General features: G+C 43.8%; 1 protein-coding gene across 2 annotated transcripts; it reads left to right on the forward strand.

Moving 5' to 3' along the window:
* The first annotated feature begins 551 nt into the window (after positions 1–551).
* Positions 552–20922, forward strand: LOC143281561 (uncharacterized protein CXorf65 homolog). 2 transcript variants are annotated; one of them, XM_076586792.1, is made up of 7 exons: positions 552–704; positions 10713–10796; positions 12460–12911; positions 15310–15396; positions 16618–16734; positions 18870–18935; positions 20091–20922. In XM_076586792.1, exons 3-7 carry the CDS (start codon positions 12887–12889, stop codon positions 20333–20335), a joined length of 540 nt encoding a protein of 179 aa, XP_076442907.1. In that variant the 5' UTR covers positions 552–704; positions 10713–10796; positions 12460–12886; the 3' UTR covers positions 20336–20922. The 2 variants fall into 2 exon arrangements, with proteins under 2 accessions (XP_076442907.1, XP_076442906.1); XM_076586791.1 differs by lacking the exon at positions 552–704 and adding an exon at positions 7345–7433 and having other exon boundaries at positions 10713–12911.
* Positions 20923–21680: the final 758 nt, after the last annotated feature.

Below are 21680 nucleotides of genomic sequence, written 5' to 3' on the forward strand. Positions count from 1 at the left end.
ATTCACCCGAAGTGTGCCAAATTCACCCACACCATTCATATACCCGTCTGTCTTTCATCTCTGTCTCTTTCTCCCATCCGCAGCTCCGTCTCTGTCTCTCTCCGCCTCTCTGTCTCTCCCTTTCTGTCTCTGTCTGTCTGTCTGTCTCTCACCCTCTATCTTCCAACCATCACCACCCCCGCACACCCCCCACGCCCCCCAGCACACACCTTATCCACTACACACCCAAACACGTGCACATCACGTAAGATTGCGAATCCCCTAAAACCGCTCTCTTCACACACACATACACACACGCGCGCGTGCGCACTCACACAGACAGACACACACATACGCGCGCAAGCGCGCGCGACAGTAGCACAGTAGTTCCAATTATGACTTTGGCCAACAGCAAAAACAACAACATCCTTTGAAATTTCCTTGCTTCTTTTGTGTAGAGTCGCGACACCGCGGTATCTTTGGAACTCAAAACGAATCCCTTCCTCAACTTTTTTTTTTCTCCCCGAGTCTCTGAAGGCCGACCAGTGATCGATCTCAAGTCCATCGACAGGCTTGCGGCACACGTAATACGTGGTTGTCGCCGGGGTTGGTGCTCAGTTCGGAGAGACCGTGCGTGCCTGTGTATTTGTTAGCTGTGTAGAACGTGTGAGTTCACATAGCTGTTTGGCTTTCAGTAGCACGTTAAAACACATCTCGGAATTTTGGTGAGTATAAATGTTGATTTTTTTTTTTCAATTGGTCGAAGCTAAATAACTTTACAAAATCTTAGTTTGGAAATGGAGTAAGTGGCGAAGAAGCAAGTGAACCATTTAGCCTATATTATATGGATACGCTCGAATTTTCAATAAAGATACCATAGACTGCTTATAGCATCTATATTTGCAAATGTTTTTGATGTTACATGTGTTGTTTACAAATGTTTATTGTAACTTTTCTTTTATTAGTGATCACCATGAATTCTGATTAGTCTTCTGTTATTATCATCAGCATAACATTAGATCAGTATCAAGATTCTATCTCTCTCTCTCTCTGTCTCTCTCAATCAATCAATCAATCAGTCAATCTGTATGTCTACACCCCTTCTCCCCAAATTTCTCGACTCCCCCCCTCAACCCTCCACCTCTCTCTCTCTCTCTCTCTCTCTCTCTCTCTCTCTCCAACCAACTTGTGTTGATTAGTATAAATACATTTCAAAGAACGACCCCTTCCATCCTATTACTTTTCAGGTTTGTGTAATTGTAATATCATTCAAGTCTCTACGTGGTGTCCAGAAACATTTTTGATGAAAGACAGTTTGCAGTTTGGAGATATGAAGTATTAGGGGGAATGTATACTTCCGCATTTCTTGATTATGAAAGGAATATGAATGAATACCACAATAACATTGCAGCTGGTGTTCACTGAGAGACATGCAGACATGACACTGGCAGATGATACAGTTTTATGATAAATACACTCATAGGTCTATACACACACCCCTGTACACACATGCCTACATGGACACAGGCAGACAGACACAAAGACGAGACACACACCACACACACACACACACACACACACACACACACACACACACACCTTCCACCCTATCCCACCCCCACCCGCCGTTCCTGTGACTGTGCAATGAGTGTTTCTGTAGGAGTGCTGCCAAGACATTTACAGAACGCACATACGGTATGATTGTTAGGCGTGCATGTTTTAAGCCTCGCGACGCCCCAGAGGCAGTCCCAAAGTCTTGCAAAGCCAGCCAGTACAAAGAGAGCTTAGTTATACGCCACCCGCAATGTTTGTGTCACTTTACGAGGGATAAATAGAAAGGAAATGTGTGTCTGCGCGATTACGTGCGGTTTTTTTTTTTTTTTTTTTTTTTTTTTAGATGTGTGTGTGTGTGAACGTATGGGAAGTCTTGTGCTGCGGTGATCAGTACATGCACACACACACACACACACGCCGTGAGAATATGTTACATGTGTGGACCTAAACCACTGTACCGCTGTCACTTTCATTTAAACAAAGGACCAGTGAATCTTATCAATAACACTGTGTGTGTGTGTGTGTGTGTGTGTGTGTGTGTGTGTGTGTGTGTGTACGTGCGCGCGCGTACGTGCGTGTGTGTGATTGCGTGTGTGTGTGTGTGTGTGTGTGCGAGAGAGAAACCTTGTGTGGAGGGAGCAGAAACCCGTTTCTGGGTGAGCATGACCGGTCATATTTCCTGCATAAGGAACAGAACGCTCTTACCAGGATATAAAAGGAGTAGACATGAGCACATCCACTTTGCACATGTTTTTGTTATTGTTTGTTAATGCATGTAGCAGTTTGTGAAATACATAACAAAATGGAGTGGAGCAGACCTGTCACTTATATTTCACAGAACCATGCGATTCTTGACTGAATTTTATGTAAGTGCCATTGGTTAAACCAGCCGAAAAGTTTACAGCCAAAAGCTGAAAAACAGGCAAGATTCCACAAAGGCTGGCGAACAGAGCTTCAACCTGCGTACCCATCGTGAAACACACCTCCAGCACCAGAGGGAATTCTACCACGTCTTCATAGACTTCAACAAGGCATTTGACTTGACAGGAACCACTACGGTTTACAAAAAAACAAAACAAAAAAAAACAAAAAAAAACAAACATCAGGCCAAAACTTATTAGCACCATCCAGCGACTATGCTCAGTGCAATACTCGGTGATCTTTTGGAGAGTGGTTCCATACTTCAATAGGAGTCCGTCAGGGCTGCCCTCTGTCTACCACGCTGTTCAACACAGTTCTGGATCGCATCATCATTGACGTCTTGAAGATCATGTCAGCACAGTCAGCACTGAAGGAAGAACCATCACAAACCTTCGCTTCACAGACGACCTCAGTGGCATGGCAGGTAGTGAGCAAAAACTCGCCCAGTTAGTTAAAAGACTTGATGAAACACGGACAAGATAATGCATGGAAATCAGCGCCGAAAAGACCAAGTTGATAGCTAGCCACAACGCCACCATCACTGCTGATATAACTGTCCAACAGTTCACCTACCTGGAATCTATCATCCGCAATGAAGGATCCAACCCAGACTGAAATGTATACTGACGAAAGAACTGCACCATTTTTATGAAACACAAGATCAGACTCCTGCGCGCACTGTGTACTGGTAGGTTCCATCTTCCCGTATGCATGCGAGATATGGACCCTCACGCCGGATTTGGAAAGGATTCGTGCCATAGAAATGAGATGTTACCGCAAGATACTAAACATTATTATTGCACCTGTTTACAAACATCACAATCACTATTTAAGCATATCACCCATCATAACAGCGTACGCAGATATACTACACTGATAACTCTCGCCGACAAAAAAAAAAGAGAAGAAATAGTAAGAGTAGTAGGTGTACTTAAGTGTAGCTCGATATCTACGGTGTTTAGTCAGCTAACTGAAGCATTGTTCTAAGGATTATGTCGTAACTGCAAGGCGAAAATCGCTTCAGAGATAGAGGCGTTCTTTGGCACTAACATTGTATGGCAAGGCCAGACGTGAAAGTTGGTGGGTTGGGCAATTTATCTGACTTTACGGTGAATGCTATGTGTGTTCAAATCGGATTGGGTTGTTTTTGTTTTTTTATTTATTTGTCTGTTTATTGTCATGTACACACTTCGTAAAGCTGGAAAGGAACCGAGATCTATAATTTCCAATGATACAAGTACTTTTCTGTGTGAGTGTATGTGTGTGTGGGTGCATGCATGCATGCTTGCATGCATCCATGTGTGTGTGTGTGTGTGTGTGTGCGTGCGTGCGTGTGTGCGAGCATGCCTGTGGGCGAGCGCCCGTGTGTGTGTGCATTTTTGTTTGTGAGTCTGATGAGACCACCTCAGCCTGTATCCTCTTTGGAATCATTCCTGACCAGCGAATCAGGTGTATGTGTGAGTCAGACATCGCCTTAATATGCAATTTTTTTTTCACAGATGTTGTGTAGCATGTATGTGAATATGTCCGCGCGCCTTAAACAACTCCTTGAAATTGAAACTTGCTGGAAACGGTTTTTTAACCCGGTGTTCGGTTGTCTGTGTGTGTGTGTGTGTGTGTGTGTGTGTGTGTGTGTGTGTGTCCGTGTGTCTGTGTGTCCGTGGCAAACTTTAACATTGACATTTTCTCTGCAAATACTTTGTCAGTTGACACCAAATTTGGCATGAAAATAGGAAAAATTCAGTTCTTTCCAGTCATCTTGTTTAAAACAATATTGCACCTCTGGGATGGGCACAAAAAAAGAAGCCTAATTATATATGCAAACTGGATTTACTCTTATATTTATATTTTTTGTATTCTCTAAACTTGGCACTTTGACCTCTTATTCTGACACAACAACAAGAGGAGTCATTATTATCATTTTTTGTTCAAACAGGAACTTCTTTTGCTAAGCATGGAATTTTTATTTATTTTGCAAACGTTTTGGTGCAGATAGTAAAAAAGGGAAATTACTCTGTAATTAATGCTAGGGGACTTAATTTATCACAAGTAAGTCTTGAAGGCCTTGCCTCTCTTGTTGTTGTTTTTTTCTCCCAAAGTTCGGACGGAGCACGTACACACGCGAACGAAGGCCACCCGAGTTTCTCTTCAGTGGTCCAGAGCTCCAGATCTCAATCCAAACGGTTCCTTTTCTCGCTTACAGGTTGTAGAGAGTATTCACCATAGAGGCGAAATTCAGGGGAGGGGGGGGGATGTGAAGGTGTGATCCGGACCCACACAGGCCACCCACCCAGTCTGTTACCGAACCCAGCAGGGTGCCGGTGTTTTGTTGCTGCCGGCCGTGTGTTTGCTCCCATGCCTGTAAATTGACGCCCTCCCCCCACCCCCTGCCCCCTTCACTACCCCCACACCCTCACTCCTCCCCGATAATAGGGACGATAATCTTCCCGCTCAAGTAATAGGTTGGGGGCGATACCATTCCTACCTCCCTTCTTGCCCCTGGCGAGGTCGAGTTTGATTCGCAGTCAAAACACAGAGAGAGAGAGAGAGAGAGAGAGAGAGAGAACTCAAAGAACACAGACCAACACACACACACACACACACACACACACACACACAGAGAACTCAAAGAACACACACAGACATACACAGACACGCAAAGAAAACACACGCACACACACACACACACACACACACACACACACACACACACTCACAGAGAAAACAAAGAACACAGACCAACACACACACACACACACACACACACACACACACACACACACACACACACACAGAGAGAGAGAGAGAGAGAGAGAGAGAGAGAGAGAGAACTCAAAGAACACACACAGACATACACAGACACGCAAAGAAAACACACGCACACACACACACACACACTCTCACAGAGAAAACAAAGAACACAGACCAACACACACACACACACACACACACACACACACACACACACACACACACACACACCGTCAGTCTAAAATCACTTTAGTAAACAGCGTGCGCGCGTCGATATGTCTGAAGGAGTTCATTAATTAAAGGCCTAATTATGTGGATACTGTGTGAGGTGTGTGGGTTAGCTGGCACTCGGCCTGTGTTTAACTTGGACGAAGGTGGGTTTGGTGACTATAGTCGTGTGCCTGGAAGTGTGTGTGTGTGTGTGTGTGTGTGTGTGTGTGTGTGTGTGTGTGTGTAGCACGTGTCATAGTTTCAGTTTCAGTTTCAGTGGCTCAAGGAGGCGTCACTGCGTTCGGACAAATCCATACACGCTACACCACATCTGCCAAGCAGATGCCTGACCAGCAGCGTAACCCAACGCGCTTAGTCAGGCCTTGAGAGAAAAAAAAAACATTAAAAAAAGAACTACTACTAATAATAATGATATGTATAAGGCGCAAAAACTTGATGAAGTCAACTATAGTCGTACAAAAAATAAAAATGAAAATAAAATAAAATAAATAAATAAATAAATAAATAAATAAATAATCATAATATAATTAAAATTAAAAAAATCGTGTCACAGAGAGGGAGAGGCTTTGTCTGTGGTGGTTGGTAAAGGTGAATTTCGCCCAACGTGCCAAGCTTTTCGTTGTTGTTGTTGTTGTTGTTGTAGGGAGTTGGGAGGAAGCTCTCCAGTGTTTTGATATCATTATCAGACGGGCGCAGTTGCCGAGTGGTTAAAGCGTTGGACTGTCAATCTGAGGGTCCCGGGTTCGAATCACGGTGACGGCGCCTGGTGGGTAAAGGGTGGAGATTTTTACGATCTCCCAGGTCAACATATGTGCAGACCTGCTAGTGCCTGAACCCCCTTCGTGTGTATATGCAAGCAGAAGATCAAATACGCACGATAAAGATCCTGTAATCCATGTCAGCGTTCGGTGGGTTATGGAAACAAGAACATACCCAGCATGCACACCCTCGAAAACGGAGTATGGCTGCCTACATGGCGGGGTAAAAACGGTCATACACGTAAAAGCCCACTCGTGTGCATACGAGTGAACGCAGAAGAAGAAGAAGATATCATTATGTTTTGTCAGCCAGCCACTTAATTACCCACCTACCAACATTCCTAAGTAATTACCGTCTTAATTACCTACTCACCTTCCTACCTATCTGTTAAATAACCCACCTACCTACCTACTTTCCTACCTAATTACCTACGTACCGAACTACCTACCTACTTAATTACCTCCTTACCTGCCTTCCTAAATAATTGCCAACCTACCCTCATAACTAATTAACTACCCATCTACCAAGCTACTGCCTTCTTCATTACCTTCCTATCTACCTAACTACCTACCTACTTTTTTTTTTTTAGCAACCTACGTACCCACGTACCTACCTACTTTACAGTCTTATTACCTATCTGCCTATCAATTACCTACTTACATTCCTCACTAATTACCTACCTACCATCCTTCTAATTACTCACCTACCTACCTACCTAATCACCAACCTACCCAACCACCTGCCCACTTACCTGTCTACTGCCCACCTGCCAACCTACTTGCGTGCTACCCATCCACTTATCTACCTGTCTACTACCCATCCATATACCTATCTACCTGCCTACATGCAAGCCTACCTACCTATCTGTCCACCTTAGTTAACTTGGGTCCAAACCATGCAACGTAATCGATTCCATCGCTTCACGTCACTGTGGTGAACATGATGTTATTGTCAGCTGTCACCGTGTGGTGAAGGGCACTTCTTGTTCCGTGCTGGCAAGCGGTCCGTTCTGAAGGGCTTTCCTTCAAACACCTGTGTTTGGACAGTCCTTTTGTCAAGTTGCTGACAAGCCGGAAAGAGTGTAACTGAGCGTTTGAGTTGGCCTTTTAAGCCAGTGACGGATCTATATAGCGGAATAGCACAGTCGGATTAACAGAAAAAGATCTGCACTTGCTTGCAACTGATTCGTTTGCATGGTGTGTGCTTCGTTTGATTTTTCGTAAGGAGCAGAAAAGTTGGTAGATATTCATCGACACAACCATCTACGTGGAATCTGAATTCAAGTTGACATATTTTACTTTACTGTAAAAACTGTTAAGTGTACCATTGGAGTTTGATATATATATATATTTATTATTGTTTTTTTAATACTTATTTGCTATATTACAGCTTGTTATTTTTATATTCATCATTATATTTGTTTAGTGTAAGTGTATATGCAAAATATTTTCGTGCATGTCTGTGTACGCATATGTGTGTGTGTGTGTGTGTGTGTGTGTGTGTGTGTGTGTGTGTGTTTGGAAAGGTGTTTTATCGGGTTTGGTTTGCTATGACTTTGCTGTGAGTATTTTTTTTTTTTGTAAAAGGCTATATGTGTTGTATGCCACATTTATTGTCTTGCTTGTAATCTGTATATTTCACAGACTTCACCACACATAATTTCTCTTGCTCAAATTCTTATTATGAAGTTAGAGTGGATATGACTGAGCGTTAGGCGGTCGTCAGGAAGGCATTCATTGGCAGTCGTCAGGAAGGCATTCATTGGCAGTCGTCAGGAAGGCATTCATTGGCAGTCGTCAGGAAAGCTTTCATAACTATTCTCTGTCCGTGTCGGTCGCGTAGCTCCCGGGACATTCAGGCGATAGAACTCGTCGATAGCTTTTGAATGCTCATAAAACACAGTCTGCTGTAACTGTTATTCCCTCGCAACCTTTGAAGCTGAGTAAAACCTGCAAACAAACAAACAAACAAACCAAAAAAAAATCCTTCCTAAAACTGTTTTTAAGTGTCACATAAAAATCAAGTACATCAGAATGATATTCATCAAACACGTTGATTCTCCCTAAAATCTGAACACGATGGGAGAAAAGTAGGCTACATTGTCTCTTTTATTTCAGATCAGCGAATTAACCAGGGCACCGCCTTGAAAGGAAAGAAACCGCTCTTGTTATGATTTTGGCTTTTTTGTGGGCTCCACAAGTAAACTTGAGTGTGTGGTGTGAGTGGAGTTTCAGTGTTCAGTTTCAGTGCTACAGACTAACATACGTCAGTGCGTGGAGAAGGGGGGTGGGGTGGTGGGGTTTCTGGTTTGTGTGTTTTAGTGTTGGATTTCTTTGTTGGAGGATCGTTCATGAGTGGGAGTTTGGGGGGGGGGGGGGGGGGGGGGGGGAGAGAGAGAGAGAGAGGGGGAGAAGTCAGGATATTACATTCGTAAATCTATCTTTCTCTTTTTCTTTCCTTTTTCCTCCCCGCCGAATCGTGTGATATCGCTTTGTTGGTGCTCTCTCGTTGACTTGGTTTTTATACTGACGCGTTGGGACATAGAAGTATGGCTTCATGAAATCAGTAAAGAGATTGTCGTGAACTTCAATGTTAATTTGCTACGTCCTTTTCACCCTTGCATTTCGCGCGCGCGCGCGTTACAATTATTTTATGTTCTTTGCTGTATGTGTGTGCTTTGTGTGCTTGCTTTGTGTGTGTGTGTGTGTGTGTGTGTGTGTGTGCGAGTGTGCGCGACACCAAGGCACAAAGCTGACATGAACGCGTGAGTGTTTGATGGTCGACCGGCAAGCTTTTCTCAATGACTTGTGCGTCAGGAGCTGGTTGCTGGGCAATAATTCCTTTTGTTGCCGGAGCTTTCAAGTCATCGGTTGTTAGCCAGCAGCCCTTTAGAGGCGGCGCTTGAAACGCTGTTCTTCAATGAGCCACACTTTCCATGGGGTCGGCGCAACGTTTGAACTGTTTTCTACATCAGCCTCTGTAAACAGTCCTTTCATTTTAACACGTCGCACAAACACGTCACTCCACCCCTGTGTGAATGGGTACCTGACTTTGTTAAGGGTGCGGGGAGCTGGAGATTACAGTCCATCAGTACTACTGGCTTGTGTGCTTTTAGTGCTGTGTGGATTTCTCTGTCGGAGAATCGTACGTCTGGGCGAGAGAGAATAGTTTTGAGAGAGAGAGAGAGAGAGAGAGAGAGAGAGATTATTCGTAGCTTTTAAATTCGTCTTTTGTTTATGTAGTTATTTATTCATGTATTTATTATTCATTCATTTATTTATTTATTGTTTTGTTTATCATCAATTATTTATGTATTTATTTCTGGTCATCTGAATGGTGTGACGTAGATGTTCTACTTTCTTCTTTTTCTCGATCACCCTGAAGTGATGGCACACAGGAGAAATGTCTCATGGGAATTATCCGATGAGGTTGTTCCTCCAACGTGAAACATTGACTGGCCACACTGTAAAAACCTCCCTCTTGCGTTCTGTGCCTACAAAGAGGGCAGGAAGTTTACAGCACATTCCGTCACTGCTGGTTGGCGTCAGCTGGCGGAGTTACGAACCCGTTTGACGGCCGCAATAGCCGAGTGATTAAAGCGTTGAACTTTCAATCTGAGGGTCCTGGGTTCGAATCTCGGTAACGGCGCCTGGTGGGTAAAAGGTTGAGATTTTTCCAATCTCCCAGATCAACATATGTGCAGAACTGCTTGTGCCTGAACCCCCTTCGTGTGTATACGCAAACAGAAGATCAAGTACGCACGTTAAAGATCCTGTAACCCATGTCAGCTTTTGATGGGTTATGGAAACCAGAACATACCCTGTATGCACACCCCCGAAAACGGAGTGTGGCTGCCTACATGGCAGCGTAAAAACGGTCATACACGTAAAAGTCCACTCGTGCACATACGAGTGAACGTGGGAGTTGCAGCCCACGAGGGAAGAAGTGTGTGGCCGTTAAACAAGGATCAGTGTGTGAACTGGCCTGGTTGACATGATGCATTCAAAGGACCACAATGAACAAAGCTCAATGGCCTCTTTCGTTCTCCATCCGGGTCCCGATGACCCCTCGTTGAACAATGTCCTTGTGGTGAATGAGGCATTATTCTCTTATGTTGTTACCGTGTTCAGGATTTTCTTTCACCTTAAAAAAAAAATTATTTTTTTATTATTGGCTAGTGTTCGTGCTGGTGAACGTAGATCTCCATATAGAAGACCGTATTTTCTCTTGCACCTATTTTCAGTCCGTTCAGAACCTACACCATCGTAACTACGTGTATCGGCATTCCGGTAAAAAGAAAAAAAAAGAAAAGAAAGAAAAATGATTTACGAGTCGCCTGATTTCATGGTACAGTTTTTCAAACGTGTTTTAAAAGCTAATAATACTGTAGCAAATGGCTAGCCAGTATGAAAATGAATAATTATAAACAAGCCGGGAGAGCGATAGAAAGGTAGCACTTTGTCGTAATGCGCGCGTCTGCTCTTTCACTGATCATGTCCACGTCTTTTCTTTTGCAGGTAACTGAACTCCGGTCTCTGGCACACACTGGGAAGAAGCGAAGAAAGAAGAAGAGTGACAGGGAAAAGACGCAACAGCAGACGGTCCACCTTCTCTCACTCTCTCTCTCTCTCACGCACATTCACACACAAACTCACTCTACACGAACACATTCACACACACACACACACACACACACACACACACACACACGCACCGAGGTCACTAGTAATGTTTGGGTCAACCATCGGTACGCCTACATGACGTCTTGGGCATCAGTCACTATCAGCCATCGTCTCACTGGCAGACGCCTACTCCAAGTCAGGTGGATGAGGGCCAGGCTCGCATTGTGAAGGTTTTGAGTTCGAGTCATGTAAATGAATCCTGTTGTTCGTTTTCGTGGTATGAGTCAGCGCGCCCATTTGCTCTATTTGAATCCTGATTGCCCATTGATCGCATCAGTGAAGTATTGATAATAATAATAATAAAGGTATTTATGTAGCGATTAATCTTGACCAGAAGCAAATCAAAGTGCTTTCACACCAGCCATTCAAAAGCGTGCCTAACTGTGGTTCAGAGGGATGAAAGACAAAATTTAAAAACACATGTGAACAGAAAGAGAAACTGACTGGAAAGGGGGACGGTAGAGTAGAACTACTGTTGGAAAGAGGTAGGTTTTAAGGCCAGACGTGAAAGAGCTGATTGCAGAGATGTCACGAAGCGAAAGATGGGGCTTGTTCCAGGTGTGAGGTCATGGCAGCAAAATAGGGACATAACACTAACTTGCCAGCTCGGGTCCATCCAGTCTGTTTCCACCAAAGGTTTGTCCTCAGCTGGCCCTGTCCTGCCACCTCCGTGTGGTCACACTTCAGACGTCTGGCGGCAGACGGCCTTCTTCCTCCTCCACCCCCCCCTCCCAACCCCCCCTCAACACCCCTTCAGCCTTGCTGATCGATGAGCGGCACGGACGGAATCAATCAGGGAAAGCCGCTAGTCATCGATCACCCGTCATATTAACAATGACGGCAGTCGGCCCACGGCACGGCTTTCTCGCCCATTGATTGGATGCTGACAGCCTGGCAAGGACACAGTTCCCTTTCTTCCCCCTTCCCACTTCCTGGTTCTTTTGACGTGTCTGTCTGCCGGCACATCTGGGCTGTTTCCTTTCTTTGGAAACACCTGGCTGCAAAGCCGTCGTGCTTTCTGGGAGATGTTTTCTGCTAAAACTGCAGGGCTTACTTTTGAAACATCTTGTTGCTAATCTGTAATGTTTTCTCTTGAGACATCTGATTGCTAAACTGTACTTTTCTATTTGGAGATAGCTGGTTTCAAAACTGTGATATTGTCTTTGGAAATATCTGGTCGCAAAACTAGTGTTTTCTTTGGAGACATATTGTAGCTGATCTATAATGCTATCTGGGAGATACTTTGTCGTAAACCTGTAGTGTTTCCTTCGATATCTTCGGAGCATATATTACAACATCTGTGGTAGCTTTATATATGTATTGTCAAACACACTGAAGGACGTCTTGGAGTGCGTGTTTTATGGTACTGAATTGACATTCTGAACTGTACCTTGACGATGGTTCGAAAAAATTAACAGCCATATTGAATCACTGAAAGAAAGAAAGAATGAATGAACAATAGTGATAATAATAACAATAAGTAAAGTATTCATATAGCGCTGAATCTTGTGGAGAGACAGATCAAAGTGGTCACACACCGGTCATATACACGCATGTACAGCTTTACTTAGCTTGATTCCAGTCTGGATTTAGGTAACAGCACTTCGAAAGAAGACCTGGAGTTTTATTAAATCAGACTTATCGCAGCGCACCATCTTCGACATATCAGAAAGAAGAGAGAATGATTCAGGACATAAATCTTACCACACGGCGAATGGACTGTACATGATGTGGACGGTCAAGTCGTGTACTGTGTATGTCACTCGTTGACAATGTGTTTGATAACACATAGGAATTGTATGCTGGCAACAACAACAAAAGCACGGGCATTGACAGGCGCAAAGCACAAGTTGTGGGAAGTGCTTAGGAAACAGTGGCAGCAGCAACAGCAGCAGCGGCGGCGGCAGTTGTGAAAAAAAGTCTTTCGGCAAAGTGTTGTGCTTCGTGCATGAAGTAAACGGCAAAACTACACGCAGTGGTGTTCTAGCCTACCTACCACACCAGTCACCATGTTCGTCACGGTGAGATACGGAGGTAAGTCGCTCTCTGTCAGTCTGTTCCTCTCGCCCTGTCTGTCTGTCTGTTTGTTTGCCTGTCTGTCTGTCTATGTCTTTCCTCAGATTCAGAATGTGAAAGTTGAAGAAGACACTCCACCGACCCCCCCTTGTCCAGCTTTGTGCTTCACCCCTCCACTGCTAGGTCTACTTACAAACAGGCTGTCACCTCACTGAGATCAGACAGAATGAAGCCCACAGGTCAAGGTCAGCCACTGTTCTTCACCATATCTTCCTCTTAGGACTGCTTTACTTCTGTTCAGCAAAACAAATCACAGCGCTTGAAAGCGTACAAAGCGCATTAACTGCTCTTGGAATCCACACTACATTGACTTGGTTTCTCCAACGTTCAGCAGTCAACGGGTTAAACTAACCATACCCTCTATGCACACCTCCTCCAACCCGTAAATACCATTGAACTGTGTCAGTGCCGTCAGGTATTGGTTGTTGCCTGACACTTAACGTGGCGTTTTAAAGCCGGGATAAAAAAAGAAAGAAAGAGAGAACAGTTTGACTTTCACCTTTGGTGTGTGTGTGTGTGTGTGTGTGTGTGTGTGTGTGTGTGTGTGTGTGTGTGTGTGTGTGTGTGTTGCAATTGGTGTTAGTGCCTGTTTGTCTGCACCGCGCTTACGTATTGATCGTTTGCATTGATCTCTCTCTCTCTCTCTCTCTCTCTGTGAGTATGTGTGTGTGTGTGTGTGTGTGTGTGTGTGTGTGTGTGTGTGTGTGTGTGTGTGTGCGCGCGTGAATGAGAAGCAGCTCTTGTCAACCAACAGACACACTTGGTCTGTCTCTCTAGCTCCCTCTTACTTTGTTTTTCTTTCTTCCTTTCTCTCTCTCACTCTCTCTCTTCCTCACTCCCCCCGGCGCCCAGCATCTACAAAACCACACACACACACACACACACACACACACACACACACACACACACACACACACACACAAATGTATATATAAATATACATAATCACACATACGTATTGGCAGACTGGTCTGTGCACGTACGCACACCAACAGCGTGCTTGTAATCATAAAGGATTACTTTTTTTTTTATACGTTTATTGAGACTGGAAACTAATTCAGTGCACATTTACATTCGTTTCTTGCATGCGCGTCTGAACGTGTTCTATTCAAAGAGGAATTTCTTGCGCGAATTCACTGTAAGTGATTTTAAACGATGGCTCGTGTGTGTTCGTGCGTGCGTACTCCTTTGTCAATGGATTTTGTATGTGTGAGTTTACTTCAAGTTAGTGTGCGCAAACCATACACTCCTCTTTCTGTCTGCCTGCCTCTGTGTGTGTTTGTCTGTCTGTCTGTCTTTGTTCATACGCATGGCTGTCTGTTTGTCTGTCCGTCTGTCCGTCAACCCGCACGTCTCTGTATGTCTCTCTCGTTGTAAGGTAGTAGTAGTAGTGGTGGTGCTGGTGGTGGTGGTGGTGCTGGTGGTTGTCGTCGTTCCGTTTGACGTCTTTCCACTGATGTTAGACATCCTTATCTTGGGAGACTATGGCGTTGTCATCTGGGTGATAACAAAATAGAAGAAAAACAAAACAAAACAAACAAACAAAAACAACAACAAACAAAAAAACAAACAAAATAAATAACCCGACAGACAGCCAGACAGACAGAGACACAGAAAGTATGCATGCATTGGTGCCTGCCTGTCTCTCTGTCCGTCCCGCGATGTTTGTGTATTTTCATGTCACCCCGCCTCCAAGCACACACACGTGCACAACATGAATATTATGTTGGCGTACGTGTATGTGTGTGTATGTGTGCGTGCGTGAATGCGTGCGCGCGTCTCTGTATCTGTGTGTGTGTGTGTGTGTGTGTGTGTGTGTGTGTGTGTGTGCACGCGCGAGTTTACGCATCCCTTTTAGTAAGAACTTGCAACAGAGAAGCTCTGTGGCACAGTGTGTGTGTTTGTTGGGATAGGAGATATGCAAAAAAACCCAACAACAAAAAAAAAAACAACCCAAAAACCTTGCAGTTGGTTGAATGATAACTTCAGTGAAGTGAGGGTCAGTGTTTATGTGTTTTTCCTTGAAGCAGATTCTACGGTGTAATGCTTCATTGTTTTTGTTGGAATCAAACAATGTATTTTGCTATATCGTTTACCCAAATGTGAAATGTGATTACATGTTTCTTGACAAATATAACCTTCTCTGCAAGGGGGGAAAAAAAAAGAAGAGAAGCTGCGTTCGAACAAATCTCAAATCATTGAAAACAGTCAACTGTGCCATGGATAGAAGTAGTGGTGGCCTACGTGATTAAAGGTGACTTTAAAAAAATAATAATAATAAAATAAAACAAACAAACAAAAACCCCCGCCAAACTGACAGTAGCTTCACCCCCTTGCCCCCTTCCCTGTGTTACAGAGAACCAGACTAAGATCTTCAACGCGGACTGCAAGAACGAGATTTTGCTGGAGAACATCAAGATGCAGTGTGACTGCCCTCACAACGGTCAGTCTCTCGATTCACGCATCTCCTTTTTTTTAATTTTTTTTTTTTTACACAAACCTAAGGTAGACTCTCAAGGCCTCACAAAAGCGTTGGAATTATGTGAAGGTGAGGCATGTGCTCGTTTTATTTTATTTTTTTTTCATTTTATTTTCTTTTTATTTTATTTTATAATATATTAATTGCGGCAGTTGTGGTATAGCGTACACGGAACAGTCCAAAACTCATTGACTCTTTTCAATGGAAACTCTGGCGGGACAACATAGCTTAGCCTGGGTTTGGGGGGGGGGGGGGGGGTTAGGGGGGGACAGGAAACAAAATGAAGCGGAAATTTATTTAAGAGGGTGAAGGAATAACCGCAATATGCTTCTCTCTCTCTCTCTCTCTCTCTCTCTCTCTCCCTCTCTCCCTCCCTCTCTCCCTCCCTCTCTCTCTCCCTCTCCCTCCCCCCTCTCTCTCTCCCCCTCTCTCCCTCCCTCTCTCTCTCCCTCCCTCTGTCCCTCCCTCTCTCTCTCTCCCTCTCTCTCCCTCCCTCTCTCTCTCTCCCTCTCTCTCCCTCACTCTTTCTCTCCCTCCCTCCCTCTCTCTCCCTCCCCCTCTCTCTCCCTCCCTCTCTCTCTCTCTCCCTCTCTCTCTGTCTCTCTTTTCATCCGGCCCACTGGGCAAAGAAAATTGAAGATTAAAAAAGAGAAGGAAAGTGAAGTCCATAGGGACCGGGGCGGTATGGTGTGGAGCTTTGATAACAGTGCCATGTGCTGCTGATTTTTGTAACCCCCCCCCCCACCCCCATCAGCCCTCTCTCCCCCCCCCCCCTCCGCAATATTCATGACAGTTGTTAACGTTCTGGGCCTCTGTGCTCAGAAGGTAGAGTGCATTATAGATACCTTATTATTATTATTATTATCACCATCATCATCATTGCTGTTATTATTATCTAAAAAAAAAAAAAAATCACAATGATAATAACAATAAAAGAAAGATAACAATAACAACAACAATAAAATGATGATGATGGAGATAACAATAATAATAATAATAATGACGACAACAACAACAATCATAATAATAATAGTAATAGTAATAATGATGATAATAATAATAATATCAATATCAATAATGATAATAATATTGTTACTATTACTTTAAAAAAAAAAAGTATAATAATAATTTGATGTGATGTTATTTTGATATTGATGTTGATGTGATGGTGTGTGTGGTGTACAGAGGCGGTGGAGGTGTCTGACGAGCACGGGGTGGTGAAGAACCTGAGGAACTTCCCCACGGAGTATGGCTCCGACTTCCTCAAAGGGAGAGAAACCCTCGTACTGCTGACTGTCCAAAGTGAGTTCCGGGAACTGAACTAATAATAATATAATAATAATAATGGATACTTATATAGCACACTATCCAGAAATCTGCTCTAGGTGCTTTACAAAAACGCTTTTGATAACATAAAACATTATATCTATGTTACATACACACACCAAAATGTGACCACACACACACACACACACGCACGCACGCACGTACGCGCACACACACACGCACGCACGCACACACACACACACTGCATACATACATTTTAACATACATGTGTATCTAACAGCTACCCTAACAAATACGCACACATAGGCAGGCACAAACTTACATAAACACACGCACACACAATACACATTCATATACATGCATGTAGTTGTGGACCTGCCACAATTGAACTTATTGCTGAGGGAAAAGGTGAGTTTTGAGACGAGATTTAAAAGATGCGAGGGAATCAGAGTGACGGAGGTTATCAGGGAGCTTGTTCCACGTCTTTGGCGATTGAAAAGAAAACGATCTGTGTCCATAGGTCTTACTTCTGACGTGAGGTATCCTGAGAAGTCGAGTATCAGAGGAAGAACGGAGCTGGCGAGACGGGGTATAGATATGGATGAGTTCAGAAAGATACTTGGGGCCAGATCCGTTGACTGCAGAAAAGGTCAGAGTGGATAGCTTATAGTCTATTCGATCAGAAACAGGCAACCAGTGGAGAGACTGAAGGAGAGGAGAAACATGGTCAAATTTAGAAGCTCTGCAAATGAGTCTGGCAGCGTTATTCTGAATTCGTTGGAGTCTGTCTAACAGGTATTTGGGAAGGCCGGCCAAAAGAGAGTTGCAGTAATCCAATCTTGAGAGAACCAGAGAGCATACAAGTGTCTTGGTTGCATCGGTTGAGAGATAGTGGCGGATAGAGCTGATTCTACGCAGTTCCAAATAGGCAACTTTACAGATATTCGAAATGTGCTGTTGGAAGGAAAGAGACTGGTCCAGGATTACACCAAGACTGCGAACAGAGGGAGAAAGTGAAACAGGTGTGCTATTCAATCGCTCCAGTTTACATTTGATTGGAGAACATCATAGCTGTAGTCTCTCTTTTTCATGATAGTTACAGTGTCCGTTTTTGTTTTGTTTTTTTTGTTTGTGGTGGGTTTTTTTTTCTTCTTCTTCTTCTTATAACATAATAGTTGCAGACTCTATTCCTCCTTCGTTTTTAAAGTTTTTCGGGTTACATACATTTAATCTTTAGTTTTTTTTTGTTTTTTTTGTTGTTGTTTTTTTTTAGGGGTAAATGGAGTGCACTCTCGTGGAGTGCTTAAACCGGTGGATATCTTCTGGAGAAGTAGGGAAAAGAACAGACAATGTGTCACAGACGAGTCAACCTGCCATGCTTTCCACTAGCCTGCTGTAGCATGCGGGTGTGCTCATAATATTACATCTTGTAACTGTGCCCCTCTCTCTGTGTATCTTCTATTTATTCGTGTCTGTCAGTCTGCCTGTGTGTCTGTCCGTCCGTCTGTATGTCTGTGTGGAGTGATGGCCTACAGGTAACGCGTCCGCCGAGGAAGCGAGAGAATCCCAGCGCGCTGGTTCACGAATCACGGCTCAGCCGCCGCCGATATTTTCTCCCCCCTCCACTAGACCTTGAGTGGTGGTCTGGACGCTAGTCATTCGGATGAGACGATAAACCGAGGTCCCGTGTGCAGCGTGCAATTAGCGCACGTAAAAGAACCTACGGCAACAAAAGGCTTGTTCCTGGCAAAATTCTGTAGAAAAATCCACTTCGATAGGAACAACAAATAAAACTGCATGCAGGAAAAAAAGAAGAAAAAAAGGGGGGTGGCTGTCTCAGTGTAGCTATGCACTCTCCCTGGGGAGAGCAGCCCGAATTTCACACAGAGAAATCTGCTGTGACAAAAAAAGAAGAAAAAATACAAAAATATCTCTTCCCGTGTTTCTGCAGTTTCTGTGGACACATTCGTCACACATTAAAGATATACATATATCAGGGCAGGACTTTTGTTTTTTTTTAAATTTTCTTGTTGTCCTGTTCATATTTTGTTGTATTGTGACGTGTTCGAAAAAACAACAACAACAACAACAAGACAGACACTGTTTAAACCAAAGACAAAGTAACAAAAGAGAACAATGACTGGTTTCAGATGGGGCGGACAAGCCAGTGTTCACCCCTTTACTGGCCAGCCTACGCAACGATCCGGACTTCAATGGTATGGGCAGTGATGTTGATGTCATACCTGACACTGTGTCCGTGGTGTAACCGTTGCCTTCCAAGCAGTCCATTCCCAGCCGACACACCCCTTTTTAATTAAAAAAAATCTCTTTTTTTCTTCTAATATTCTTAATTATACATGTACCTGCTTGTTTATTTTGTTTCAATATTCCATGGCTGAACCAGCAAGTTGGATTTATGCTAGGTCAGGCATCTGTTCGATTAAAAAAAAAAAAAAAAAAAAAAAAAAAAAAAAATATATATATATATATATATATATATATATATATATATATAGCTAAGCAGGTGGTGTGTGGCGTATATGGATCAGTCCGCACGCTTTGACACTTTCTTGAACCTGAAACTGATAAGAGCCGATACTGTCGCCGAGTTGTCTTGGAGGGAAAGAGTTTATCAGCAGTTCTTTCCCTTCGACCGCACAGAAAAGCTGTTCTGACTGAAAGAAAAAAAGATGCAAGGAAAATGAAATGCGCGCACGCATAACACACACACACACACACACACACACACACACACACACACGCACACACACACACACACACACACACACAAAAGATGCAAGGAAAATGAAATGCGCGCACGCATAACACACACACACACACACACACACACACACACACACACACACACACACGAATCGAAAATATTGTTAAATCCTGTATATTTACACCTTGTAATTGCTATGAATTTTATATTATGTTAGTTTCACACACACACACACACACACACACACACACACACACACACGGGTTATTACTTTCTTTTTTTAATTTATTTTTTGTTGTTGTTATTACTTACGTGAGCCAGATATGTCCGGGAGGAGTGGAATGTTACCATGAGTTCAAACGCACAAAAATACAGGAAGAAAAAAAAAACGCAGTAATTTTTATGAGATTGTTGGGATGATCACAAACGTCCAGTGTCTTCTCCCATGTTAGCTGCTACCATTTTTTTTTAAAACAATATTTCACGATTTACTCCTGTCCAGGCAAGAATTGTAAGCCCTCAGGTCTTCATTAAAGCATTCAGTAACATGCGCATAAATGTACACGGATGATGTTGGGCGATGAAAATGGCGCGCGCGCGCGCGTGTGTGTGTGTGACATTGCTTTATGTACTGTTTATTTTACAGACACTCTCAATCGGGAAATGGAGCTGGACCTGGAGGCTGACCACAACGTCAGCTCTCCGCGGGGCATCAACAACAACAACAAACGTCAGCAGCATCCGCCGGGAGACCTGGTTGCGGACAACGAGGACGTGCTGAACAGGTCCCTCAGGGGCAAGAGCGGCAGGACCGGGAGCAGCAGCTCCGTTCAGCACGCCAAGAAACCCCTGCACCGGAGGAACACCAAGACCTCCACCCATCGGAAGTGATGCACACTGACGTGATTCAGTTCACGTCACTTCAGGGGCCCAACTGTCAGTTCAAGGCAATGCTGCCAAAGCGTGCCGACTTACCCATAGACACCCCGTTTGCTGGAAAACAACAACAAAGAAAAACATCATTCACATGACAGGTCCCACATGACATTCACGTAAATCCAACGGGCCGGTAAGGTCTTCTCACACTTCACATTAATCATGGAAACTGAACTGTGCATCAGAAAGGGGAAGATCTGATCGTGGCACAAGTGTCTGTTGAAAGGAATCTGAACAAAATTAATGTGCACGTGTTTGGTGGATGATTCATCGTACCGAGACTGTCGACAGAAATAATGTGAAAACATGCAACAGTGATTTGTGGTTGAAAGTCGTTTTGGCGATATTTCTGTGACAAGACTCACCGTGACACGTGCAGCCTCTGACCGGGGAAGAGAGCAGGGAAGGAAGAGATGGGTTGGATGGATGTCGAAAAAGGAAATAATGAACTTGGTCTTTGCACACGAAAGAAGGTTGGTCGTGAATACGGTATATGAAAACAAGACATGCACAATATTGCGGCTCAAATTTCACCTTTGTCCTCTTTTTTTTTTTTTTTTTTTTTTTTATCGGAGTGGGTTGGGGGAGGGGCGTGACTGTTTTACTCAGTTAAAAGATATGACGATAAATGATTTCGTAACATATTTTCAGACTTATTGATAAAAGAATGCCTAGACCTTTTCATAAACCCGTCGTAATTCATCTACGAGACAGTACTGGCCACACTGAAGGGTTTCTTGATTTATTCCACATTTTGTCGGAACTGTAACACCTGAAGCCGACACACAGCAAACGCTCAGACCCTATAGGTGACCAATGCCTAGTTCAAATCTCTTTCAACCTTGTGGTGTGAATTTCAACGGGGAAGTGAAACGTTTAATTTACTCAACATTATCTTCTTTTTTTTCATTAAAACTGCAAATGGGAGGTATTCTTGCGCATAAAACTGCTGAGATCAGGAAACAAGAATTTCTGTGTTCTGTTAAAAATGTTATTGCAGAAGAAAGAACGGAAGCTTTGGAAACAAACTTCCTCTTTTCTGTGTGGGCTTAATAGAAAAGTATTAAGTGGAGAAATGAACAGTTTCGTTTCAAGGATGCACCAGAAAATGGACAGTGTAGGGTGCACGTCCAGAAGGGTGAACAGTGAGAGTCCTTGTGACGATGTTCAACGCCCTGTTGGCAACAGTCCTCAGGGTCCAGTTGTTCAGGGTACGGGTCGTGGTTCGGTGAAGGTTGCCTTGTTGGAGAGGGTGAGTCCTGGATGTCTGTGAGGCTGGCCCGGGTTGTCCGTCCGGCGT

This window comes from Babylonia areolata, chromosome 4 (genome assembly GCF_041734735.1).
Source record: "Babylonia areolata isolate BAREFJ2019XMU chromosome 4, ASM4173473v1, whole genome shotgun sequence".
NCBI classification, from domain to species: Eukaryota; Metazoa; Mollusca; class Gastropoda; order Neogastropoda; family Buccinidae; genus Babylonia; species Babylonia areolata.

Bases quoted from the DNA above. Each gene is read 5' to 3' on its own strand.
- LOC143281561 (XM_076586792.1), top strand. From the start codon at position 12,887: ATGTTCGTCACGGTGAGATACGGAG. The intron at 12,912-15,309 runs GTAAGTCGCTCT...CCTGTGTTACAG, and splicing joins CGTCACGGTGAGATACGGAG to AGAACCAGACTAAGATCTTC. The intron at 16,735-18,869 runs GTGAGTTCCGGG...GACTGGTTTCAG, and splicing joins CGTACTGCTGACTGTCCAAA to ATGGGGCGGACAAGCCAGTG.